General features: G+C 37.1%; 2 protein-coding genes across 4 annotated transcripts; one reads left to right on the top strand and one right to left on the bottom strand.

Annotated features, from left to right (window-relative positions):
* Positions 1 to 369: 369 nt before the first annotated feature.
* Positions 370 to 17,962, bottom strand: clockb (clock circadian regulator b). Of its 3 annotated transcripts, none has more exons than XM_084400002.1 (21): positions 17,472 to 17,962; positions 16,738 to 16,828; positions 14,730 to 14,789; positions 13,520 to 13,668; positions 12,150 to 12,241; positions 11,856 to 11,945; positions 11,574 to 11,691; positions 11,292 to 11,405; positions 11,023 to 11,141; positions 10,805 to 10,887; positions 10,604 to 10,710; positions 10,369 to 10,516; positions 9,775 to 9,850; positions 8,898 to 9,039; positions 7,598 to 7,689; positions 7,383 to 7,487; positions 5,976 to 6,122; positions 5,661 to 5,888; positions 4,588 to 4,697; positions 4,191 to 4,458; positions 370 to 2,801 (listed from the first exon to the last, which is right to left on the bottom strand). In XM_084400002.1, exons 2-21 carry the CDS (start codon positions 16,752 to 16,754, stop codon positions 2,628 to 2,630), a joined length of 2,439 nt encoding a protein of 812 aa, XP_084256128.1. In that variant the 5' UTR covers positions 16,755 to 16,828; positions 17,472 to 17,962; the 3' UTR covers positions 370 to 2,627. The 3 variants fall into 3 exon arrangements, with proteins under 3 accessions (XP_084256128.1, XP_084256129.1, XP_084256130.1); XM_084400003.1 differs by having other exon boundaries at positions 16,738 to 16,844; positions 17,472 to 17,914; XM_084400004.1 differs by having other exon boundaries at positions 5,976 to 6,110; positions 17,472 to 17,879.
* lap3 (leucine aminopeptidase 3) lies at positions 17,961 to 27,540 on the top strand. The gene is made up of 13 exons (XM_084400026.1): positions 17,961 to 18,749; positions 18,857 to 18,972; positions 19,077 to 19,131; positions 19,234 to 19,339; positions 19,831 to 19,990; positions 20,136 to 20,300; positions 23,046 to 23,204; positions 23,288 to 23,412; positions 23,502 to 23,590; positions 24,133 to 24,235; positions 24,332 to 24,411; positions 24,555 to 24,667; positions 26,913 to 27,540. Exons 1-13 carry the CDS (start codon positions 18,654 to 18,656, stop codon positions 27,097 to 27,099), a joined length of 1,554 nt encoding a protein of 517 aa, XP_084256152.1. The 5' UTR covers positions 17,961 to 18,653; the 3' UTR covers positions 27,100 to 27,540.
* The last annotated feature ends 364 nt before the right edge of the window (positions 27,541 to 27,904 follow it).

Genomic DNA, 27,904 nt, shown 5'->3' on the forward strand with positions numbered 1-27,904 from the left:
TTCTGTGATTGGTTCCCTTTTTCAGGAGAAAATCTGGTCCATGGTGTCCAGACTGCCTAGCAGCATGAATAAAATCGCGCTGCGAGCAAGGCAGTATGGGGAAACCCAGGCTAGAAAATGTGTGCAACTCCTTAAAAGTTATGGTTGATGTTAAAATACATTGATGTTTGTTTTAATATCCAGCTTCTAATTTGGAGCAGCTAATCCAATGGTGCGAGTTTGGGGTGGGACTATCCGTTTGTCTGACCAATGACAGACAATAGGAGTATTCAAAAAACCTGTTTGCAATGGGTCATTATTTTGGCAATTCCATTTGGTACCGCATTTTGCAATATAAATGTCACTTAAAGCAAATCTACATAGACAATGTGAATAACATTGTTTGCTTTATTTCAAGATTTAATATTGTGGAGGGAAAATTCTCTTTTTTTTTTTTTTTTGGTAAACCAACAGAGGACAAATCCAACAAATTTAGTCACATTGAAGGTGATATGACCTGGTAACATGGTTTTGGTGCACAGCAATTCAGTATGAACAAAATAATAATAAAAAAAGGTTATGGTAACATCTTAAGACTTTTACATTTACTCCCTTGATGATTTATTATTTTGTCGTTCACTCAACTCAATGATTTTCTACTCAGAAGCACTAATCAAATTTCTGGGGCTACAACCAATAACCATCATATTCTGGAAGCACACATTCTTTTGGTTGCATTCAGGAATACAAACTGTAAAAAATAATAGTTAATTTTGAATACAAATGGTTGAAATATCCACGAATGGCATCTAAAGTCCTATTCAATTATCTTTTCAACCCGTCAGTATCTTTTTTGGGGGTAATTTATGATTGTACACACAATGAAACATCGGTTCCAACAGTAACAACAAACACACTTGGGGGTTTCACTGCACAACAAAATGAAACGCACAACACAACTATGAAAGAAAATAGGACAAATTAGAGGAAAGTGGATCTACTTTAAGGGTATCTCCACTTTTGGAATTCCAGAAGTCAACAATATCACAATCTGTTCAGTTTCCATATACCTTTCAGCTCTTAACTAGTTGTCTAACAGTGTTACCGGTCTATACACAGCAATACTGTTTAACACGAATGTCTTTTGCCATATGAAAATAAAATTGCTTTGAATACTTCTTATATAAATCCATTTCTGAGGTATATAGCTAAAACGGGGAAACATCTAGAATACTGAGATACTGCAACGCAAGAACTGATTGGTCATCGCTGGGGTTAATACACACTGTAGCAACCCACACAGCGATACTGGAAGAGTCACAAACTGTTATTGATATAATAGCCTGCACTTTAAATTCTCTCTCTCTCTCTCTCTCACTCACACACAGACACAAACATTCAAGCAGTTAAAAGGAAGATCACTTAACTTTAAGACTCTACAGCTGCACGATAACCCTGCTTCGGTTTAAATTACAACTTTGGAAATAAAACGAGGAAGAGGACAATATAATAATTATTTTCCTGAAAATGGGAAATGGGTCCACAGTATTCCGGACCATCCTCAATAACACATTTAGAAATGCTCTGCCTTGGATGTGGCTTCTTGTATAGTTCCCAAAGCCATAAGGGAGAACATTTATGAAAGAGGATTTGAAAGCTTATTTATGGCGTGTTATTCTCTGAAAAATACAAGTACCATCCATGCACACAAAAAAATAAACCATTAGGTCACAATTACTTGAAGGATGGACTATTTTAGTGTGTATAAACACAATAAGTGCTATATGTAACGGGGAAAAGGTGCACAAAAACTTTGACTATGACTCAGCTAAAAAGCCAATTAACATTCAAAAACGATGTAGTATTTTTTTTTTTTTTTTACAAACTAAATACAATTTGGCACTTAAAAACAGTCAAATTTGATTCTTCTGCATCAAATGTCTTTGATAATTAGAAATAAACTGAAACTGGGCTTTTTTTTGTATGTCAGACATGGGGTATAATAATAATAATAATAAAAATCTAAAACAATTCTAGTGCCTCTAAAAAACCTCAAGGACAATCTATTATGAACCCTAACTATACGTGAAGAGACTACTGTAAGGGAAGGGTTAAAAGTAGAAAGCATTACTATATGCATAATATAAAATATTAAAATTAAAGTAATACTTTAAAAAACAAAACTGGAAGTACAAATTAAAGTTTACACTTCATGCAGCATATAAAATATTCAATATTTTGCTTTGTTTCTTTACGGTTGTGTATTTACACTGTATGGTACAGAGACTGTACAGATAGACACAGTTCTTTGGGCTGTTTACAATGAAAGCCTGAGAACGAGGTTTGCTGTTTGGCGATGCAAAGGCTAGCAATCCTATACTTTCTGTTGTTGAAATAAATAATGAGTTTGGCAACCACCTGTTGGTCTGGTGAGACATTCTGCATGGTTGCCACAGCGTCCATCTGGTGGTGTTGTGTTCCTCGCAGCTGCCACGTTGAGGGAGTTCCTTGTCTGAAAAGCATTTCAGCCGCTGCCAGGAAGGGCCGTTTTGTCATAGAGCTTTCAAATGAGTTCAGCACCAATAAACATCCAGAAGAGATGATGCGAGCAGGCTCCTCCATCCGATTGGCCGTTGTGTTTGTCCATGTTACTGAGACTGGGCACTAGTGCTGTCAGTCTGGTGAGAAGGGGTTGTTTTCTGCTGTTTTTGAGTGTGTGGTTTCAGTTGCTGCTGTGATGGAGTAAATGTGCCTTGCTGCTGAATAGGGAAAGCCTGCAGGATCAGTTGTGTAGACTGGTTGCCATGGAGAAGGCGTGTGTTCTGACAAATACACAGAAGAAAATTAGATATGCATCAAACACTTTTATTTAAAAATTAAAGTCGAATGAAATGTTTCACATGCGACTGAAAGAAAAAAATGGATGGAAGTGGTTTTACATGGTTTCTATATGAACTGCTTGCTCAGATCTCTCTCTCTCTCTCTCTCTCTCTCTCTCTCTCTCTCTCTCTCTCTCTCTCTCTCTCTCTCTCTCTCTCTCTCTCTCTCTCTCTCTCTCTCTCTCTCTCTCTCTCTCTCTCTCTCTCTCTCTCTCTCTCTCTCTCTCTCTCTCTCTCTCTCTCTCTCTCTCTCTCTCTCTCTCTCTCTCTCTCTCTCTCTCTCTCTCTCTCTCTCTCTCTCTCTCTCTCTCTCTCTCTCTCTCTCTCTCTCTCTCTCTCTCTCTCTCATTATTATCTTAGTTATTTATTTACTTTATTTCAGGATTCTTTGATGAATATAAAGTTCAAAAGACAGCATTTATCTGAAATAGAAAGCTTTTATAACATTAAACACTACTGTTGAAAAGTTTGGGGTCAGTAAGAATTTGTATTTTATTTTTTGGGGGAAAGAAATCAAAGAAATCAGTACTTTTATTCATCAAGGATGAAATAAATGTATCAAAAGTTACAGTAAAGACATTTATAATGTTAAAAAAGATCCTACTTCAAATAAATGCTGTTCTTTTCAACTTTCTATTTATCAAAGAATCCTAAAAAAAAAAAAAAAGTACACAACTGTTTTCAACATTGATAATAATAATGAATGTTTTTTGAGCATCAAATCAGCAAATTATAATGATTTCTAAAGGATCATGTGAGACTGAAGAATGGAGTAATGATGCTGAAAATTCTAGCCTGGTTCTACCAGACTCTCGTACATTTCATTTGTACAGAGAGTCTGGCCTCTCTCCATTGACAAGCGTTAACTTCCTTGTAGGCGGGTACTCTGTTGAAGTTTAAAACTATTGGATCTGACCAGAGTCACTCTGGATCTGCCATTACCAATTGCTAACGTTTGGTCGTGACGTATGTCAACTCAAACTAGCGCACGATCTCAACGTCATCGTTCTCAGCCACTCCCTCTGTTCGCTGATTGGACCGGTTAAAAATTGATCGGAGAAAACCAAAGAATACACCACAATCCCAGACGGAGTTACTGAAGGAAAATGAAATTGAGTTGAAGTACGTAGGAGGGCGGAGCCAGGCTAGAAAATTCAGCTTTGATCACAGGAATAAATTACATTTCAAAGTATATTAAAATAGAAAAAAGTTATTTTAAATTGTCATAATATTTAACAATATTACTTTATTTTTAAATTAGAATAAATATATATGCTGAATCACTGAATCAAGTTCTGAAAAGATTCAAAATGAAACTGCATGCTTTGTTACCTGTAAAAATGGTTGCTGCTGTTTTGTTGGCTGCTGTGTCGCCCCCTGCTGTTGACTTGTTTGTAATGTGGTAGATTGAGCCTGTTGTTCTGCAGGCACAGCTGACTGAGTCTGCAGTGCTATGGTCTGTGTCTGACCTTGTTGCTGTGGAAACGGGCTGTAAGCCGTCACCACCTGACCCATAAACATTGTTGTGGGTACCATGACAGCATTACACGCCATTGGAGCTGTCACAATCTTGGTGACCAACTGCTGCCCAGAAGGAAACCTGAGAGTGACAGGGTCAGGCAAAGAAATAAAGAAATAAATATTAGTTGTATTATTAATAATGAGAATAAGCATATATTTTAGAAAGTGTCCTGTAAAAGAGAGAGGAGAAAAAAGACATGTACTGTACCGGTTTATTGCATTGCCCTGATTGATTTTTGAAGCCAGATTGCTGGGTATCTGCACAACATTGGCATTGGCAGGCTGGCTGATCATCATGGTATTATACACAGGACCACGCTGAGAAAAAGAATGAGAGACAGAAAAATTAAGTCATCTATTTAGATGATGTCACCACATGGAGTGGAAGACGAGACATTATGTCATTGTTAATGGGCTTTTTAAAAACTTCTAGGTAATACACAGCTAAAGATACTGTCTATACAGTCAATGTAGGAGTGTTAACTACTGTAAATCAATCTTTTTTAATAACTAATTGCAACAGAGTTGTGGTGATATATACCTTAAATTTAGATAGATAAGATAGGATAGATAAGATAGGATAGATAAGATAGGATAGATAAGATAGGATAGATAAGATAGGATAGATAAGATAGGATAGATAAGATAGATAGATAGATAGATAGACAGATAGATAGATAGATAGATAGACAGATAGATAGATAGATAGATAGATAGATAGATAGATAGATAGATAGATAGATGTGTGTAAACTACCATTCAAAAGTTGGGGGTCAGTAAGTTTTGTTTTGTTTATCAAAGATGCATTAATTTGATCAAAAGTGACAGTAAAAAAAAAAAAAAAAAAATTCATAATATTAAGCAGCAGAACTATTTTTAACATTGATAAGATGTTTCTTGAGCACCAAATCATCATATTAGCTCGATTTCTGAAGGATCATGTGACAGATTGAAACAGAAAACTGTTCTTTTTAAATTGTAAAAATATTTCACAACATTACGGCTTTTATTATTTTTTTAATAAAATAAATGCAGCTTTGGTGATCATAAGAGACTTACTTCAAAAACACACACAAAACAATATTACAGACCCTAAACTTTTAAATGGTAGTGTACATATATAATATATATTAAACATATATGAATTGACCGAATCTGAAACACTGAATTGTGACCAAAATTCAGATCATCATCATACATTGAATCTTTTAACAAAGAATCATATTCAAATCATTGCCGGAGCAAACATTTACACCACTAACCGAAAAAAGACAAACTCACCTGTGTAACAGAAGAACCCTGTAGATTCTGCTGAAGGGAACGAGGAGCCTGTTGCTGTGGAAGTGCTTGTTGCTGTGGAACAGTCCCACTGTGGGCTGTACTCGTCACATTTTGCCCCTGTATAGCTATGACCCCAGTCTGTGCCCCAACCCCTAAAATGTTAGTCTGTGCCCCTCCAACTTGAGGCAACTGTACGCTGAGTCCACCACCCGACTGCTGCAATATCATCTGAAAGACACCATTTGAATCACATGCTTCTGTTACCATGACAACAAAACGGTCAATACGAACATTCACGCAATTATGCGCGCGTACCTGAGTGCCCGGACCCTGCACTCTCTGCAGCTGCTCATGAATCTGTCTCAGTTCCTCCTGCTGTTTCTGAATGTTGGCCTCTATCATGCGTGTCCTCTGCTCCAGTTGATCCTTTAGGTGCTGCATCGCATTCAACTGCGCAGAGAACTACATTCAGAAAGCACAAAAAGATAAACATTATGGTGTCATTGAAAAAAAAGATATTCTAGCTGAGCCCCCACCATGAGATTAAGGCGACTTATTTTAGAACGCATCACCTTATTCTTTCCATGACGATGCATCATGCTTGTCACGTGACACACCGCCAGCCACAATAGCGCTGTGTGACAAATGTATTGCTTTAATTTCGTTTTTCCTTTTTTATTCAAAATATTCACTTGTATATAACTTTACTTGTTAACTATATCATGAACTATCTGATATTCCGATTCTCAAATATGTGAATGTGTTTTGTTGTTATGATGATCATGTTAGTTGATTTATAATGCGTGATGGGTGCCGCAATATTAGATTGCGCCGCAATTCAGAGAATAGGATCTGTTAGTCACGTAAATTCATCCAGGAGAACAAAGGAAGCAAACAGACCAACAAGAGGGCAACAGTATACAAGTGCTGGAACAAGTCTCAGTTAGTCTAGCATAGTACACAGCATTATTATTTTTAATAAGAAAAAAACAAATAGTGTAGAATAGATAGGAAAGGTAAGTGCTAGTATTAATTGGTCAGGTACTGACGAAAAATTATTTTTCAAAATGTACATAGTTATCTACACAATGTGTATCTGATGTGAATAAAACAAGTTATTAAATTATAATTGAAAGGATTATTATTGCCGTTTCAATAGACATGAGTGTGTATTTCACAAACTTTAAATGTATTTTTTGCAAGAAATGATGTGCATTTAAATGTCTGAAACCTAAATCACCATCACCTGCTTTCAGATGGAGCAGCATTTACTACACAGAGCCGTAGTTCACTGACAAGCTGAGCCATATCACATTAATTATCGCAGGCTATACGTCCGTGATAATTAATGCGATATGGCTCAGCTTGTCAGTGAACTAAGGCTCTGTGTAGTAAATGCCGCTCCATCTGAAAGCAGGTGATGGCGATTTACTACTAATCAAGGAACCGGCTTTACTGACGAGATGCGCATAATGTCATGCGAAAACACTGTGGTTGAAAACACTGAATAATCGTGATATGTGACAAATGCTGAGCGCGTCCAAAAAGCGCAAAAACACATTTGAATTTAGCAGTTGATCACGTGATGCACTGAACCGTTCTAACCTCACCGGTGTGATTGTACGTAAGTGTCAAAGGGTTTAATTGTGGCTTATCTGATCTCTTTCTAAAATTCTCACCAGGGCATTAAGCTGAAACTGCTGAACAAAAAACAATTCTCACCAAGGCATTAGGTTGAACCTGCAGCTGTGGTTGAGGTTGTTGTGGTTGATGTTGGCTGATTTGGACCGAAGATCCAGTTTGATTGGTGTTCTGAGAACTCATGGACTGTCAAAACAAATAAGATATGCGCATAGCTGGTGAGTAATTAAGGTTAAGTTGGAAGTGTTTTGTAAGATAATTAAATACTTTGATGTTGATGAAGAGGCAAGTCTCACCTGTGTGCTGAAAGAGGAACGACGTTGGGGTGTCATATCAACAGCGGGCTGGGGTGGAGTGCTCACATCAGTCTGTAGCTTGGAGGGAGTTGCTGAGGAAATCAAACAGATACGAGCGGTTTCAAACCGGCACAAAATCAGGAAAACCCAATAGAAGAGCACACTTTTGGTTTTAATCAGGGCTTGACTGACTTAACACCAAACGCGGGTGGATTTCAGCAGTAACGTGTAACAGTCACGCCCACTGGCCACTTTAACAGGTTGAATTTTAAATACATTTCAACTGTAATCTTCTCAAAAGGCATCTGAAATAACTAGAGCCTAAAATTTGTGAACAAACTTTGATGTGGGCTTGAGAAGCCTGAACCGGGACTGGAACTCGCATCACCTGAAGCACAGCTGCGGCATATGTCAGAGCGCTATTGCTCTGACATAACAGCTCATTTTCATCAGATAAATGTCTATGGTTCGTTATATTTCTTACAGATTTCTGCTTGTCCTAAATCAGATTCAGTTAAAGTAGCACAGTGAGATTACATTTATTTGAATGCATTAGTGAGAGTGCGACTGCGTGTGTGAATCAATCCTACCTGTCTGCGCAGCTTTTCTCTACTAACAGTGAAGCTGTGGGTTTTCATTACTTCAAAAACAGAAAGAAATGCTATAACTTTTGTTTCTCATCTATTTTATTGATAATTTAAATCACAGGACAGCATTGACAATAAGTTTCTGTGCGAGTATGATCTGTACATGACGTGCAAGCTACTGTCTGTATGTTTGTGTGTGTGTGTGTTGTGCAACAATGTAGCAGCGCATTAGTTTAGAACAGTGATTACTTAGGTGTATAATAAACTGTTTAAACGTGCATTCACCAGATCAATATGGAGTAGGCTATAAACAAACATTATTTTGTGGAGCGCTTGGAGTACGCATTTATATATAATTTTAACTAACGGAAACAGAGCAAAAGCGTGGACAAAGATTTCTTATCCTGTGCCCCCCTCAATAGGACAGCATTAGTATCACAGCCAATGCAAGTCTATGGGATTCTTTGATAAAGGGGATCTGTAGAGTGAAGGTGTGTGTACAGTGGTCATTTACATTTAAAACGGTTGTAAATCTAGCTCAAGTACATTTTAGCATGCCACAGTCAACTTTAATCATATAAAATGTAATTTCCCAACTACAAAATTGTGGCCAATGAAAATGCCAAATGGCTAATAATTTTGGAAAACCACTAGACACAGTGGCTGGTGAGCAAAAAAAAAAGTTAATGCCAAGCCCTAGTTTTAATGCTTACAGGTGCAGGTGTTGTCAGAGACTGCAGTGTGTGAGGACTTGCGGGAGCTCCTTGAGGAGGTGGAGGGTGTGCGGCTGTTACTGAAACGCTCCAGCACCTCCTTCAGACTGGAGGTGTTCAACTGCGATTCACAGCCAGAAATCTGAGACAGAGACAGAGAGAGAGCGAGAGGGAGAGGAAAATTGACAAAAATATAAATACTTATATATTTATGTGTTTGAAAGTCTTTTATGCTCACCCGGGTGGCATTCATTTGATCAAAATACAATTAAAACAGTAATACTGTGAAATATTATTAATTTAAAATGACTTTTTTTTTTTTTGTATATACTTAGTTCAAAATGCTACAAAACATACTCCTGTGATGACCAGGCTGAATTTTCAACAGCCATTATTCCAGTCTTCAGTCACATGACCTCCCAGAAATCATCCTAATATGCTGATTTGATGCTGAAGAAACTTTTATTATTATCAACAATGTTGAAAACATTTGTGCTTCTTTGATGAATACAATGTTCAAAAGAACAAATAACTGACTTCACTTTTGATCAATTTAATGCATGCTTGCTGATAAATAAATTAATAATACTTCAATTTAATTAATTTAAACGTTTGAAGAATAGGGTATAAAATAAAGATTTCTTTTTATAATATATTTTATTGCAAATGAGACGCACATGAATGTTAATCATTCAAGAAGCAGCCACAGTTAACCGCCAATGCGATAACCTCAAAATGGATTAATGACCTGGCCATTTTCACTAATGTTGTGGAAAATACTTAATCACAATCTGCCTAAGATAAGCCATTTAACAGCATGTCCATTATACCACATTAGTGGACTATTTCAGAGAGGTTTCTGTCTCAAGCATCTCACCTTGTCTCCAGTCAGTTCAGGAGGAGACTCCTCTATGCCCATCTCTCTTCTCCGCTCCGCTCGAACCTCGGCATAACTATAGACAAAAAGAACAGAAAATAAAGAGTAGAACTGTAGAAAAGAGTGTAGAAAAATGTCTCAATGAGCAGTGTAATAATATTGCACAACATAGCTCTTTTTATCTAAATATATAAAACTGTACGTGCGAGAGTGCGAATGACTCAACGGTTTCAGTTTCAATATATCACCAAAAAGGACACAAGAGTACCGGGAGTTTATGCCGGTAGAGCTGCCGGTATGCTAGAATCACTCCCGGTACTGTGAACAGCAAAACAGAAGTGCCAAATTGCCTGCATAAACACCTTAATCCACAATGTTTGATTTTAGACTGGTTATAGTCAGGTGAACAACACATATCTGCATTACGTCACCGTCCGTTCCTCAAGTCTGTGGAAACACATGGCTGGTTTGAAACAGGCTGAGGTTTGCCTGGCTGAGAACAGGCTCTGGCTCCAGAACGCAAACAATTCTGGTGGAAAAGGGGTATGTGGGCATCTGGTTGGATGGTGTAGACATTTATGTGCCTCTGCGTACCTCACAACAGTGTGCGTGCACACAATGAACTCTGGTCGAGAATTCCACTGGTGATAAGTGATGTAGTAGTTAGTCTGGAGCCAAATCCATTGTTGCCCTTTAGTTAAAAAGCGATAATAGCACGATTTCCCTTTTCCAAACTGCATTACTGCAAGCAGACAAATAAAGAGAAAGACATGAAGAATATGGTACCTGATGAAAGTCTCAAATGTATTTTTGGGCATGTTATACTCACAATGCTCATGGCATTTGGCCAGCGAATGCAGGTCGTCTACATGATAATAGTCATAGCCTGACGTTCCCAACACCTCAAACGGCATATAGCCAATGATAGGTGGTGCTCTGTAACACAAGCACACACAGACCTCATTGAAGAAAAAACTGGACGATGAGTTACAAACAAGGACAAAGTGATATTGTGAGTAAGTGTGAAAACCTGTGATCTAATAGGAGGAATTTCCACTCCAGACTGTGTCGAGATGTGAATTCCTCATAGGGCTCCTGCACCATGCACATCTCCTGTACACAATCAATTGTGTCAATATTAGTGTGTTAATACTAATATTAAGTAAAACCTTATTATGATGAATGACTATGGTTATCTGCTTTCAGATCTACTTTTTCTATGGATTTTCTGATTGATTATCTGCTTACTTTGATGAATTGGGGTTTGGCGAGCCTCACAGTAGCAATAAAACAGACTGGATCATCGAAGGCCGGCTGCAAAGAACGCTGCAAAACCCCCTCAAGGCCATTCCGGGTTGCATTAGGCACTGAGAATAAAGAATAGAAGAGGAATAAAGTGGAGATTTGTGTTAAGGTAAATTGTCAGCACAAACATGTGTTGAGGGCGGTAATGAATGCAGTTAACATATGGTTTCGTATTCAGTGAGTCTAGATTAAGAGGAAAAACAAACACTCACTGTTGGCAAGTGACTTAAAGTTGCCAATAAACTTGACATATTCATATACAGGCGGTTTCGTGGGATCCACAGATCCTCTGAGGATGTGACAACAAAACTCCATCTGGTTCTTGGCTACGAAAAACAAACAAACCAAAAAACACTTTAGGTGCATGACAATCTAAATTGAGATCACTGAGTTACAGTGAAAATAGGTAGAGGCAGCAAACATTTTCACAGTTTTTTTTAATAAAATACCACAGCAGAACAGATATCTGGAAGTGATTGAGGTTGGACACTCACACTTGTGGTAATCAGAGTTGAGTTTCTCAATGTCTGGGTGTGAGGCCAGCGCTTTATACACTTCTTCATGCTCCCCCATTGGAAGAAAGTTCAAAAGGTTCTGATCCACCAGGTCCGACTGAAACAAATACGATTATATATGAACATATGACTGATACAAAAATCGAACAATTCCAGGACAATATTTAAATAGACTTCGCACAACTAAACACACACACACACACACACACACACACACACACACACACACACACACACACACACACACACACACACACTTACAGGCAGATGCTCAAGCAGAGAGGTTACGCTTTCCGAGACGTAAATTATGTTGCCGTCTGTCAGCATCACAAGGAAAAATCCATCCAGCGCCTTAAAAAAAATAAAAAAAGCACACTACTTAAGACAGCTCCAATGCTAAACTACAAATTTAATCTAGAAGTGATGTATGAAAAATTATAAACATTAAACATCAATGAGGATGCACTCATATATTTTAGTGGAACCATCTTTCACAACAGGACGAAACAAAGGAGAGACACAAACACACACATTTTGCCCAAAGCGGGGTCTCACCTCTAGCATCAGCTGTGTAAACTCCTCATTGCTAAGAAAAGGGGGTTTCCAATCCTGCTTGATCTCACTCGACTCAGATTGTGCAGCATTTTCTGTATGTGAACACAAACACTTCCATGTAACCAGTTTTTCTAGGGATCTGTACGTCTAAGCTGATTAGGGTCTAATGCAACCTTTAAAAAGCTTTAACCTTTTAATGAATTTTCTTCTCACCAAGGTTGCATTTTATCACTGAAAAATACATTAAAACAGTAATATAGCTAAATATTATTACAATGGCAAAGCTAAATTTTCAGCAGCCATTACTCAATTTTTCAGTTACACAATCCTTCAGAAATCATTCTAATATGCTGATTTGCTGCTTACGAAAAATTATGTTGAAAACAGTTTTTGTGGAAACACAGAGTTTCTTTCAGGATGCTTTGTTTCAAAAGAACAGCATATTTGAAATAAAAATCTTTTGTAAAATTATAAATGTATTAAATGCATTCAATTGATCAATTTAATGCACCCTTGCTGAATCAAAGTATTAATTTCTTTAAAAAACAAAAACAAAAAAACACTCATTTACCCCAACATTTTTAAAGGTAGTGTATTACAGTGTTTGTTATTACAGTTCTGAGTGAAATACTAATATAGCAAAATAGCTTTAGTGAACTAAATATGTACTAAATAATAATAATAAAAAGTACAGCGCTTCCTACAGTATGCCTTTGTGTCACATTTGCATTGAATATAATTTCCTTTGTTTTTGCACAGTAGATTGAGCAGTGGTGCAGAAAACACTACAGTAGTATGCAGCTTTGTTGTCACAGGACCTCGTTACACTGCATATTTTATTCACGAGTAAAATCCAGCTATCACAAAAATTAAAAAGGATATTTAACTTAAGTGTGGAAGCTGTTAAAAATCAGTGGTGATATAACTGTGAATCTAGAATGGAAGGTTAAGCATACTGCATTATGGGATTCTGTGCACTATGATCTGTTTTATACTGCACCCTCTTGGCATTTTGGTAGGTCACCAAGTATTCCATGCATAAAAACCATTTGCATAAAGCTCACAACACACATTCTTCAGAAATTGCATGAATAGTATGGTAGTAGAATTGCATAATTATTAATGAAGATTACAATTAAAGCTGTGATAAATTAATTATGAAACGTGATGATTAAAGCATTCCACATGTAAATCACATGACATTATCTATTTTCTAGTTGAAGCAGTTGAACACTTTACCCAATCACACATACATCTGTAGTGCGCATGGCAAAACAATAACGCAGATCTGTAATTATTCCAGAGCACTGCAAACAACAAATCCCCCTGTTGTTCTGTCTAGAACTTGAATTATTATTTTTATGCCTCACCTTTTTGCTTGCACAGGTAGTCTATGCTTTTCTGCAATATTGTAGATTTGTCCATCTTGCGCGTGATTCCAGGCAACATGGTGCCAAGTTCTTTAATGAGGACATTGAACTGGTCTCGCCTTTTCTTCTCCGACTTATTTCTCGAAACTCTGTGACAGTAGAGATATAAAAAAGATAATAAAGCAACAAAGCATAAGACAAGGCTGCAAAATGGTTAAGAACCCAACCCAGTAAAAAATTATTCACTTCAGACCAGGGATGATAATTAATCGACAATCGATTAAGCAAGGTCGTCATTAGAGTGCGTGGTTTTGAGGTGCCTGCGGCTCATGCACAGCAGCAGACACACAAGGAAAAATGAAGGGAGCACACCGTAGTTTCATGTCTTCAAGCCATGCAATGGATTAAGTAGGCTAGCCATTTATTTCTAAACATAATTAACCAAAGGTCCCAAAAAAAACCCCAAACAAGTGATTTTACTGAACATAAGACCTATTTACTTGTGTAACACCACAATAAAAGTACATAGAATAAGTAACAAGTAATGAGATGATGATCATCAACCAGGAATACACTGCGTCATGATCCCGATGCGATCGGATCCTGGAAGTCCTATAGCTTTAGCAAAGAAACAAGTCATGTCACTCGGTGATCTACGCATTGTCTTATGTTGTGTTCGGGCTCATTCAAAACCACCTGCCCAAAATAAAGATATGCAATCTACTATGGTTTACTAATATTTCACAAAGTTACAAACAAAACCAAAAAACGGTTGCGACATGTGCGTCGGTGGCGATTTTTCAAACAAATACATGGTATAGTTTGACCTCTAACTGAAACAAATATGCTTCTTGTATTCTGCTAGTTGGGACCTTTTCAAAGACATATGACAAGTCTATCTGTTATGTAGGCTACTATGATTTTACAGATTATTTTTTCACTATGAAAATAAGAGCACTTCTAATATCAGCAAGTTTAAAAGCACTTGTTTAGTCAAGGTCATATTCCCTATCTTCACTGTAAAGCCACGCTTCTAAGCTTTAAAACGACACCTATTTTGTGTTGGTTAAGCAAGTGGTTGTTAACAACTTAGTAGTAGTCCATCAACGTGACAACTATTTGATGTACATGATGTTTATACCCATTTCTATTATGATAATATTTCATGTTATAAAACAGAAGAACAATCAAAATCTGCAATTAAACTCACCGTTTCGCCTTATCTTTCTCATCATCCTCCATCAGCCCATCAAAAACACTACCATCATCCCTAAAACAGGGAAAATAAACATTTATTCTGTCTGATAGAAAACAATTATTATTTTTTTGTAAATCAATTACATGTCTATCGGAGACGTTTCCTCCAAGGAGGCAAGGGAGACAATGCCTCCTTAAATTGGATGAGAAAATAATCCATATTACAAAAATAAAAACACAAAGCAGGTTAAGTTACAGCAGGAGTCCGCGTCTCTCGTGCCTCCCCTGAGCCTAGTGAGTTTTGACAATGCCTCCATCGTGATATGATTGGATATGATTGGTTCTTGTGATAAAAACCACCTCTTGTTTTCGTGCGCGTTCACAAATCGGTCTGCATGAAGACTAGTTAAAAAGTAAACAACTCAGCCACTTAGATATCTCTGCTTTCAAAATTGAAATGGCCTGAAAACATGTTGACTGTGGGGAGTTTTTTTAGTGAGCAATCAGCTTGGTGGAATTAAAGGTACATTTTCGTGTCTGTAACCGGTGTTTACCGAGCTTGATGACTGATAATCCGAAACATTTGTTCACAAATAAAACATTATTTAAATTGTTAGTGCTTTTAGATATTATTTTGGAATAGATGTGGAAAATGCTTAAAACTAGATACAGTACCAGTCAAAAGTTTGGAAACATTACTATTTTTAATGTTTTTGAAAGAAGTCTCTTATGCTCATCAAGCCTGCAGTTAAAAAAAACAACAACAACAACAAAAAACCCCAGTAATATTATGAAATATTATTACAATTTAAAATAATGGTTCTCTTTTTTAATATACTTTAAAATGTAATTTATTTTTGTGATGCAAAGCTGAATTTTCATCAGCAAGTACTCCAGTCTTTGGTGTCTTATGATCCTTCAGAAATCATTCTAATATGCTGAATTATGATCAATGTTGGAAACAGTTGTGCTGCTTAATTTTTTTTTTATAACCTGAGATACTTTTTTCAGGATTATTTGATGAATAAAAAGTTAAAAAGAACTGAACTTTTTTTTTTAAAAGAAATTAGTACTTTAATTCAACAAGGATGCGTTAAATTGATAAAAGGTGATGGTAACGATTTATATTGTTAGAAATGTTTTTATTCTGAATAAATGCTGTTTTTATGAATAAATGCTGTTAACGTTTTACTCATCAATGAATCCTGAAAAAAGTATTCCAAAAAAATATATTAAGCAGCACGACTGTTTCCATCATTGATAATAACTGAGTATCAAATCATCATATTAGAATGATTTCTGAAGGATCATAAGACACCAAAGACTGGAGTACTTGCTGATGAAAACTCAGCTTTGCATCACAAAAATAAATTACATTTTAAAATATATTAAAAAAGAGAACCATTATTTTAAATTGTAATAATATTTCATAATATTACTGGGTTTTTTATTTATTTATTTTTTTAACTGCAGCCTTGATGAGCATAAGAGACTTCTTGCAAAAACATTAAAAATAGTAATGTTTCCAAACTTTTGACTGGTACTGTAGATAGATAGATCGATCATTACATATTTAATGTAAAAATACTATAAAATAAGTTCAGAACACCACTGCACTTCACAGATGTCTATTTTATAAAATAGAGAGAATAGACTAAAAATAGACTTAATTAGAGGACGGACTCAAGAATACAACTTAAAGTCAAGCCAAGTTACTTTCTTTAAAATGTAAGCGCAGAACGTGGGACACTGAAAATTCAAGTGTGAATAATATGTTAAATTACTACATTTTAATAAGCAGGATGTCAACATGTGCATACATGAATTGAAACAAAGAAAAATCCAAACATATTTTCTGTTGTACTATATTTTGAAGTACGCTACTGTTCAAAAGTTTGGGTTTGTATGACTGTTTTCACTGTGCGGAGCACATAAATACAGCCTTGGTGAGTTGAGACTTCTTTCAAAGGTCTTTCAAAAGTCCAAACTTATTCAGTAAATGAATACTGTTTCTGCTTTACCTGTCTCTGGAACTCATGATAACGCCGTCTCATGGATCAGTCTGGGATTAAAAACACCCTGACACATTGGGAAGACATTGAAGAAAAGGGCCTGCCAATGTGAAAGTCTGCGGCAGACACACAAAACAGAAGATAACTGAATGACAAATGAACAGTTTAACTTAATAGCCTACTGTTTCTTTCTGTGAATCTGTTTGGTCACTCAGAGGTGAAAGGTTAATTGATGGACATGGCACTGGAGGTCACATGACTGCTAACTCAACATAAATACATGTCAGAGAGGATATAATCATACTTGTTTGTACATTTTCACTTGCTAATTCAAAAGTCACAGTTTATTACATAATTTAAAAGCCTCTAATGAAGTGCATTCAAAGCATGCAATCATGCATCTCAACCCGCTAACATTCTGCTCATCATTCCAGTTCAACCCAATAATTACATGTAAATTGCAAAAGCAGTTACTGTAAACATGCCAATCATTCATTTACAACACTCAAACCTTCATAACAAGGACACTGACGTTGTGAGAAAACATCCAAACGAAACCATGAGTGCATGTTGAAAAATAAAATGGCACGTCAGTGTATAAACAGTGATACACTTTAAGACATAGTGCTACTTAAAAAAAAAAAAAAATCTTATACAATGTCTGGGTTTTCCTGCACAACAGTGTATGCACCACGGAACTATCGCCTTTATCAACAACATAAGTATATTTGGTAATTACCTACCGAAAAACACACTCGCACATCCACACAGGTGCCTGGTCAGATCTAGGCTCCTTCGGTCCCGGGATCACAATGCATCGCTGCGATGAATAATCACGGTTTAATAATAATGTAGTGTAAAAATACAGTGCTGTATTTCATACGCGCACTTCCTCAAGCGGTCTCGCGAATGTGGGTCAGCGGGCCTAATGGCACGCGAGGCGGAACGGAAGCTCCTCCTGAGTCCTGATCACCGCAAAATCAGCACACTTTCAAAGTGCAAGTTAAGTTCGAGCTCGAAACGCTATATACATTCGGAGTTTAGACTTCGTACCTCTTTTCTTTTTCTTTTACCTTCGATCGGCGGCGACAAGAGAGCGATATCGGTTGCGAACAGAATGAAAACATTTAAAGCCAGGCCTACGCGCAGTCAAAGACATGCGCAGTAGCCTACGCCATAAGCGCACACGGGCCTCTTTAGTTCACTTGCAAAATAATGTGCAAGGAATACGCGCAGTACAGGGGCTTTGCAAAGCTAAATACTAATGCAAATACGTATCCTTTATATGGACTGTTTGCATTACATTATTTTATTTCAGTGGTACCTTTGATACCCTTTGTCAGCATTGTCTTTCACATTACCTATATTTAAAAGGTTCAATAAAGTGGAATAAAATGCAATTTTTGATAAGATCTAATTATTGGTTTTGCCTTTCAGTGTCACTGATTTATTTTTATTTTTTTACATTTTAACTGTGCTCTTTGATAATTTATTATTGATTATGTCTCCCTTATACAGCTGTTTCCCAACAACCCCGACTTTTTAACTTACAATTCTGCATTTTTCCCCCTCAATTTGGAGTTTATATCTCGCAATTCCGAGGGAAAAAATAATTCTCAGAATTGCGAGTTTATATCTCGTAGTTCTGAAGAAAAGAGAGTCTGATTTGCGAGATGTAAACTAACTTAATGTAAACGTTTTATTATTATTTTATATTTAGTGGCGACAACAAGCTTCCTTAGATAGGGCAGTCCCTTTAGGGCCAATAGGACTTATATTTTTGTAATAAAACGTCGTCTTTTGTTGACGTCATTAGCTGCGACTATGCGCGATTCTCAACCTTCCAATGTCACGTGTAAAGCTTTCTACGAATTAACGTTACCTCTTGAATCACGGTTGAGTATTTGTTTATCCACTTAGAGACGATGTTGATACCATTCAGAAGGGTGTTGCTTACTGCAATCCGAAAACACAACTGTAGACTGTTTTCGGACTCTAATATCACTTCCAGCACAAGAAAAGTAAGTTTCATAACTTGGCTTGTCAGCTAAATGTCTCTTTGTGTATGGAGGTCACTAACAAGCGATTTGTTTTGTTTCTATTGTTGTGTGTGAATGGGTTTATTCAGGGTTTAGTTCTAGGCGTGTATGAGAAACAGTTAGACAATGACGGGGTCCATTTCACGGAGGCTGCAGCGGCATTTGACAGGACCGTCTCAGGAAAACTGTCAGAAATGCTGTCGGTGTAAGTCACTCATTTGATCTCTGCATTCCTACTGGACCGTCCCTTCGCCTTTCTGCACGATCCATTATTTCACATGCCCACTCATTTCCCCCTCTCTGCTCTAGATCTGGACCTCCTCTGAAGAAAGGGAAGAGTCGGATTTTCTATGGTTTACATCAGGTGTGAACTCACTTCTACATGTTTTTGGCTGCCTTTTCAGATGCGTAATGTCAAGATGAATATATATCAGTCAATTCTTACACAAGTCTTTTTCTTTTAAAGGACTTCCCTAGTGTAGTTGTAGTTGGCCTGGGGAAAAGCGGCACAGGTGTGTGTGGAAACGAAAACTGGGACAACTGTAAGGAAAGCATTCGTGCAGCTGTGTCAGGTAAGTGCCATTGATGTGTTTGGGTGAATGGTCTCAGTAATATTTCCTCCCAAAATAACATGAAAAAAATCATAATTTTGGCTTAATGAAAATTAAGAATTAATGAGGTTTGAAGATTGCTAATTTTGCTCTCTTATTTTTAGTTACTGAAATCTAATGTATAAATACGTATTTTACAATTAAATGGTACGTCATGGTAGTATTTGTTGTACTGCCTTTAATATTTCAGGAAATGTGAATTACAAGAAGTAATCAATTGCAAATTGTTTGGATTCAGTGAGGTTAATTGTCATGAAATAAATTCACAATGCATATATTTAAATGGTCCCAAATAGGCTTAAGTTTCTTATGAAATTATAATATCTTAATATTGTGCTCACAACATGTCTTTTTGTGTTCAGATCTTCACAACACATGTGTTGTAAAGTGAGAACATGGTTTTTAATGCACTATTTAAAATGTTCCTAATATGTCTGCCTGTGTTTGTACAGTGGGCTGCAGGCAGCTTCAGGATCTGGAGTTAGCTCATGTCGAGGTGGACACTTGTGGAGACGGACAGTCAGCTGCAGAGGGCGCTGTGCTCGGGCTTTTTGAGTATGATGAGCTGAAGAGCAAGAAGAAGGTCCGTGTCACGACCCAACCACATGGGAGGTATACCAAACAGATTCATTTATTCCATTTCTTGGGAAATTTGTAATAAAGCTTAAGCCTCACACAGAGTGCACCTTACACTCATACTAAGAAATCTGAACCTTTATCTTCTTTCTTGTAAGTTTATTTCTGTCTTGTTCCTTAGCAGTGTGGATTCAGCATGGAAGAAAGGTGTTCTGTATGGGAACGGGCAGAACCTGGCCAGACAGCTGATGGAAGCTCCAGCCAATCACATCACTCCCACAGTGTTCGCAAACACTATAGAGCAGAAACTGTTACCTTTTGCTCATAAAGTCACTGTCTACAAGAGGTAGATGTCAAAGTTCATTTAAGGGTGCCTATTTTGCCCTTTTACAAAGTATTTTTTATTTTTGGGGTCTACTTGGATATGTGTTCATGCATCAATGTTCAAAAACACCTTAATTTTCAAATATTTATTTTTGTAGCACACAACTTTGCGAAGCTGTTTGTGAATGTTCATTGGAACTATGTGTAACTGTCATAGGCCAGTAAGAGCTGTGCGTGTAAACCTCACTCCCCTGGCCTCCAGAGGCCTGCTAGCGACTGACGCTAGCAGCTGCAGTCTTTAGCGTCCTTGTTAGCATACCCACCTCCCACGCCGGAGACCGTCGTTTGAATCTCGCTCTGAGCAGGTTGAGTAGGACCAGTTATATTTGTGCCATGACCCAGATGGGAGTGAGGTTGCTTCAAGCGTGTTTCAGAAATGTCACGCCCTTTACCATAACTGCGAGTTTCAACACACTACTAATGCAACTCAACGAGGCTTCGCCCTTTTTATTTTGATTATGCCCCGGGCAGGGATTATTTAAATGAGGGACATTGTGATGTGTATGTTCCCGGAAGAAAACTCAAGACTACACTTGAGGCATTTTAGGGAGTTCAGAAACAGTGCTTACTAGGGATGTTAACCGATGACCGTTTGACCGATGGTTGACCGTATCAACGTTAACCGATCAAAGTTGTTGGTAGTCGGTAAAAAAAAAAAAAAAGTGATCTCTAAATTAGGCTATTATAGACAGTGGACTAAACACTACTACAGTTAGCCATCTCGTTCCAAGATCTTTTTGTGTGAAGTGAACAAATCCCTCACACTCAATTTTTCATAACTCGCCTGTTTGTACTTAATAAACCAATAAAAACATTTGGCGCGAGGTCACAGCGTTTGGGTTCGCGCCCTCACAAGGTTTGCGAAAAGTAAAGGCTACAGGCTAAAACCACAGTCTATGGCTAAAACACTCGAGGTTAGAGCCAGGGCAGACGACAGGATGAAGCGTGCAAAGAAAAGTAGTGTGTGGGACCATTTCACCAAAAAGAATGACACAGTTGCAACTTGTAGGGGGTCTTTTTCAGTTTATGGCCAGCAATATTGTTATGTTTAAGGACATTATGAAATTAAGATAATGTCTGTACTATGTTATGATTGTACTGTACAATTAAATAGAATCGTTGCGGAGTCTGTGATCAGAGCGTTACCTCAGAGCGTCCGTTAACTGAATGAATTGAAAATATCACCTGAAAATCCGATAACATCATCCATTTTCATTCAAGCAGCTGATTTCTGTAAATTAATGTAAAACTAAATTAGGGGTTGCACGACTACTGATTTCTGCTAGTCGATTTCTTATCAAAACAATACTCGAGTTACTCGACTACTCATCGTTTATGCTACTGTAAATGAAAAGACATGAAATAGCTAAGTTAGATCTTATCAATAAACATTTATTAATTCAAAGCCTAATGCAACAATTACATAAGTAAACTCTCAAAACATTAAAGTTATGACATTTCATTTTTAAATTTTCATGTAACAGTCTAAAGCCAAATAAATAGCCGTTCTTGCCTTTCATTTCATACGTCTGCTTCTAGGGGCCGTTCACATATTGCGTCTTTTCCGCGCTCAAGGTCGTTATTTCAAATGTAGGCGCGCGGCGAGCGCGCTCATAATGAAAGCAACGGACGTGGTGCGCTAGTTTTTCCAGGCGGGTTTTTTCTTCTCATCTCCAGAAATATATCTAGTAGTAAAGCTAATGCAAGGGGTAGAAATAAATTAATCCTTTGCTGAATGATACTTCGTCGTCATCATGGAGAGCGCAGTTTGGTTGCATGGCAACGACAGACGCCACGGGAGCGCAAGCGCTTGTAGGAGACAGCGGCACGAGCTGGCGCGCTTTCCACACGTTTTTAGAAGCAATATGTGAACGGCCTCTTGCAGAGTTGGCCAATTACAATATTTTTGTCATCCTTGATGAAATACTTCCACACATCTGACGCGTGGTTTCTGTTGGTGACGTTCGCCATTTTTAATTCATTTATGGTTAATGGACGCTCGAGTAGTCGATTGTTTCCGACAGCGTCGACTAGTGGTTGAAGTAGTCGATCTATCGACTACTCGACTAGTCTATGCAAGCCCTAAATGTATATTGCAGCACAGGGTGAAGCCAGTATATACATTAACGACGATTTGAGTTTAATGTAAAACTATGTAAATGGCGCTCTGTGACGCGGCAGGATTTTGAACAAGGTCCTGAGCCGTAGCTGAGCGCCGCGGACAGACGCCGCCGGTGTATGTACACTCATAGAGAATAATGTGTTTGAATTTAAAAGACGTGGGGCTGCGCGTCCGGTGTGCGACCCCCTTGTGTGATACAGTTCTTAAATACAGTAGTAGCACATCATCTATGATGTATCACCTGAAAACGCGACACCCGCATTGCGAAATTGCAGGCGCGGCTCGAAATGTTATTTCAAATAGCGTAGCATATTTTAAACTAATCGGTTTCAACCGGCTAATGAGGCTCGGTGGTCGGTCAAGAAAATGTTTAGTTTTCGCCATCCCTAGTGCTTACTGATATAGAGAATAACCCCCTTTGGAGTGGAGTTTGTGCTATGTAACTTTGCAGACCTTTTTTATAATCAAACAGCAACATGACACGCTTAAAGTTGTAATAGATCCTCTTTAAAGTCAATCACCCTATTCATTAATGATGACTCAACACATCACTTTTCTGTGTATATTTCTCTCTCACTCTTTAAGGCCTCAGTCATGGATTGAGAGCGAGCAAATGGGGGCTTTTCTCAGTGTGTCTAAAGGCTCAGAGGAGCCCCCCATCTTTCTCGAGCTGCATTACAAAGGCACTTCAGACTCTGCACAGCCTCCTCTTGTGCTGGTGGGAAAAGGAATCACCTTTGACAGGTAACTGCACCTGGACAGAACCTGAAAACATCAGTAGCATCTGTCTAAACACCCACACAATTTATGTGTCCATACATTTCCAGTGGTGGAATCTCTCTGAAGCCCTCGTCAGGCATGGATGCCATGAGAGCAGATATGGGTGGAGCAGCCACTGTGTGTTCTGCTATTGTGACTGCAGCCGCTCTGAATCTCCCGATCAATATCATCGGTCTGTCCGCTGCACGAGACACTGTGCTTTAGCATCTGCTTTTTCATAACTGTTCACACACAAACAAATCTCACCTTGCCCTGTTTCAGGTTTGGCACCACTCTGTGAAAACATGCCTAGTGGAAAAGCAAACAAACCCGGTGATGTTGTCCGTGCCAAAAATGGCAAAACCATTCAGGTATTCTCCACTCACAGCAACATTTTTGAAGTAGAATTTGAAATGATCCTTCAGAAATCAATCTAATATGCTGATTTGGTGCTCAAGATTTTTTTTTATTTTTTTATTATTATTATTATCGATGTTGAAAACAGAGTTTGCAGAAATGATGTATATTTTAATGAAAAGCTAATTCAAAATAAAACATTTTTTTTTATGTATATTTGTAACAATGTAAGTCAAGTGTTTTAATTTTTGCTCAATTTAATGCATCCTTGCTGAATAAAATTTTGTTTCTTTAAAAACCATTTTGGGGTCGTTAAGATTTAATTTTTTAAGTAGTGGACACTTATTATGTAGAAAACAAAGGTTTATATTAAATAGTTTTAAAAAGTTTATTTTTGTTTATTAACTTACCATCAAAGAGCATTTCTGTTAAACTTTATCTGTAATAAATAGCCTATTCATTTTTTTTAACAAATAGCCTTACGGTCCTACATTAGATGGTGTTTCTGCTCAAATGCCCGAATGAATGCTGAGCAAGAAATGTATTTCTTTGGTAGGTTGACAACACCGATGCAGAGGGCAGACTGATTTTGGCTGATGCTCTGTGTTATGCTCATAGTTTCAAGCCCAGAGCAATCATCAATGCGGCTACACTTACAGGTACAGACATGCACACTGTACTCACATTTGTGCGTTTTTAAGTACACATGTAATCGTATTAAATCGTATTTTTCTCTGTCTTTGTTCATCTGGCAGGTGCTATGGATGTGGCCTTAGGTTCTGCTGCTACAGGAGCCTTTACCAACTCTGATTGGCTGTGGGAGCGGCTACATAAGGTAATGAGCGGCGTCACTCGAATGTGATTGTCAAAATGATTTGAATAACACTTCAATAATCACTGCCATAACTTCTTTCAGTTTGTAAGGCTTTGGGTGAGCAGATGTGTTCATATTATAATGTGATCTGTGTGTCCTCCCAGGCAAGCATTGTTACTGGTGACAGGGTGTGGAGGATGCCATTGTTTCAGCACTACACCAGACAAATAACAGACAGTGCCCTGGCAGATCTGAATAACGTTGGAAAATACAGCCGGTACATATGCACTCATGCACACTCATTAATGCTCATTGACACGGTTTCAATCTTTTTCATATGTTCCCTCACTCTAATTCCACCGGCCATCGATTAGCGACAGCAAGTAGCAGATCATGGTTTTACTGGGGTGCAATGTGAACTAAAGGTTTTGGATATTTAAAAAAAAGTCCAAACATCCAAATGTTTACCAACATGGTAAATAAAGCATTGTCCATATTGTATTCATATTACACATACATGCTTTATAGCGCATATAATTCATTTATAATGGTCGAGAAATTCTTATCAAATGCAGTACATACTCAGACCATATGTGACCCTGGACCACAAAACCAGTCTTATGGGTAATTTTTTTAGGACAATAGGACAATATTTGGCCGAGATACAACTATTTGAAAATCTGGAATCTGAGGATGTAAAGTAAATTAAATATTGAGAAAATCGCCTTTAAAGTTGTCCATATCTGTTGGCGATTTTGCTGCATCCACTCACAAAAATAAATTTTTGATATATTTAAGGTAGGAAATTTATCTTCTAGATATCTTATACAAAATATCTTCATGGATCATGATCTTTGCTTAATATCCTAATGGTTTTTGGCCATTAGAAAAATCGATAATTTTGACCCATACAATGTTTTGTTGGCTATTGCCACAAATATACCCGTGCGACTTATGACTGGTTTTGTGGTCCAGGGTCACACATATGACCCTCTTCGATATGTCCCGACCCAACTTCCTGTTTCAATAGGAAAATGTCTACATTACATTTACCCATTAAATTATTTTCGTTATTACATGCGTTATTAAGAAATTAATAGTTTTATTCAGCAAGGATGCATTAAATTGATCAAAAGAGACTTTAAAAATATATATACAGTACCAGTCAAAAGTTTGGAAACACTACTATTTTTAATGCTTTTGCAAGAAGTCTCTTATGCTCATCAAGCCTGCAGTTAAAAACAAAAAAAACAGTAATATTATGAAATATTATTACAATTTAAAATAATGTTTCTCTTTTTTAATATACTTTAAAATGTAATTTATTTTTGTGATGCAAAGCTGAATTTTCATCAGCAAGTACTCCAGTCTTTGGTGTCTTATGATCCTTCAGAAATCATTCTAATATGATAATTTGATACTCAGTTATTATCAATGATGGAAACAGTTGTGCTGTTTAATATATTTTTTTGGAATACTTTTTTCAGGATTCATTGAGTAAAACGTTAACAGCATTTATTCATAAAAACAGCATTTATTCAAAATAAAAACATTTCTAACAATATAAATCGTTACCATCACCTTTTATCAATTTAACACATTCTTGTTGAATTAAAGTACTAATTTCTTAAAAATTTTTTTGTTATTGTTCCCAAACTTTTGAACGGTAGTGTATATTGTTACAAAAGATTTCTATTCTAAATAAATACAGTTCTTTTTAACTTTTTATTCATCAAATAATCCTGAAAAAAGTATCTCAGGTTATAAAAAAATATTAAGCAGCACAACTGTTTCCAACATTGATCATAAATCAGCATATTAGAATGATTTCTGAAGGATCATAAGACACCAAAGACTGGAGTACTTGCTGATGAAAATTCAGCTTTGCATCACAAAAATAAATTACATTTTAAAGTATATTAAAAAAGAGAACCATTATTTTAAATTGTAATAATATTTCATAATACTACTGTTTTTTTTTTTAACTGCAGGCTTGATGAGCATAAGAGACTTCTTTCAAAAGCATTAAAAATAGTAGTGTTTCCAAACTTTTGACTGGTACTGTATTTCAAATAATTACTGTTCTTTTGAACTTCAAAGAATCCTGAAAATCATGGGTTCCACAAAAATATGTAGCACAACCATTTTCAACTCTTATAATAACCTAAAATATTTTCTTGAGCAGCAAATCAGCATATTAGAATGATTTCTAAAGGATCATGTTACTTTGAAGACTGGAGTAATGATGCTGAAAATTCCGCTTTGCCGTCACAGGAATAAAATTAAAATTAAAATTGAATTTAAAATACATTTATACATTAAAATTGCAATAATATTTCACAAAATTTTTGATCAAATAAATGCACCCTTGGTATGCATAAGAGACTTCTTTCAAAAAACATTATAAAATCTTACCCGACCACAAGCTTATGATTAGCACTGTATTTGTTATCTGTAATCTGTAGTGTTTACCGTGCTTGTTTTTGGTTGCCATGACACTGAACTGGTCTGTGACCTCACAGTTCAGGTGGCGCCTGCACCGCTGCAGCCTTTCTGAGAGAGTTTGTGACAGCCGATCATTGGGCTCATCTCGACATTGCCGGGGTCATGAGCAATAAGGATGAAGTCCCATACCTGAGAAAAGGAATGTCTGGAAGACCTACACGTACTTTGGTGGAGTTTGCTGCTGGTTTGGCCTCTGAACCGTAGCGTGAACTTTGACTGGACTGCCTCGAAAGTATATCCATGACGATCAGTGTTCAGAATGATAGCCTGTGGTTATAAATACTTTTGCTGCTAAAAAATTAGCAAACACTTACCAACAAGTGATCAACACAGGGAAAGAAGGAACTTTTAGTGCCATGAACAGAAAATAATATTTAATGGAAACTGCTGACAAGCACTGCTAGAAGCTGCCATGCTGAAGCTAAAGTCTAGTTACATTGTAACTAGCAACAAATAAAATTGTAGTATGAAGGACCTGTTTGGTGGACTGCCTTTTAAAACGGTATTGTATTGTATTAAGAAGTGGCTCAAGGTTCAGGGAACTTTTCAGATTTTCATAGTTGTGTAATAAGATTACGTGGTACCAGTGTTATGCCATGTATAAATGCGCAAAATACAAGGTCAATAAAGTCATGTGGCAATGAAGAGTGTGATAAATGTCGCAGTGGAAAGTGTGTTGGCATTGAGTCAGGATGGGCTGTCCAGATTATTTTTGTCTTAAAAAACAAGTTGAATTATCTAAAGAAATGAAAAATATATCTTTCATTTCATGTATATGTGGTGTTTTTAATATGCTTTCAGACAAGCCATGTGCAAAGTCATTTACTCCCCATTGCTGAGTATTATTAAAACTAGTGACAAAAACACGGTTCAAAGTTTCTTATGTCACAAGTTACCTTGTAACCAATCACATCAAGGTATGGGCGGGCTTTAGCATATTATTAACTGCTGCGAAGCAGGGGAGTCAAGAGAAGCTAGCTATCTTGGTATCATTTTCTGTTCAAATAAA

Source organism: Rutilus rutilus (assembly GCF_951802725.1).
Source record: "Rutilus rutilus genome assembly, chromosome: 2".
Classification (NCBI taxonomy): Eukaryota; Metazoa; Chordata; class Actinopteri; order Cypriniformes; family Leuciscidae; genus Rutilus; species Rutilus rutilus.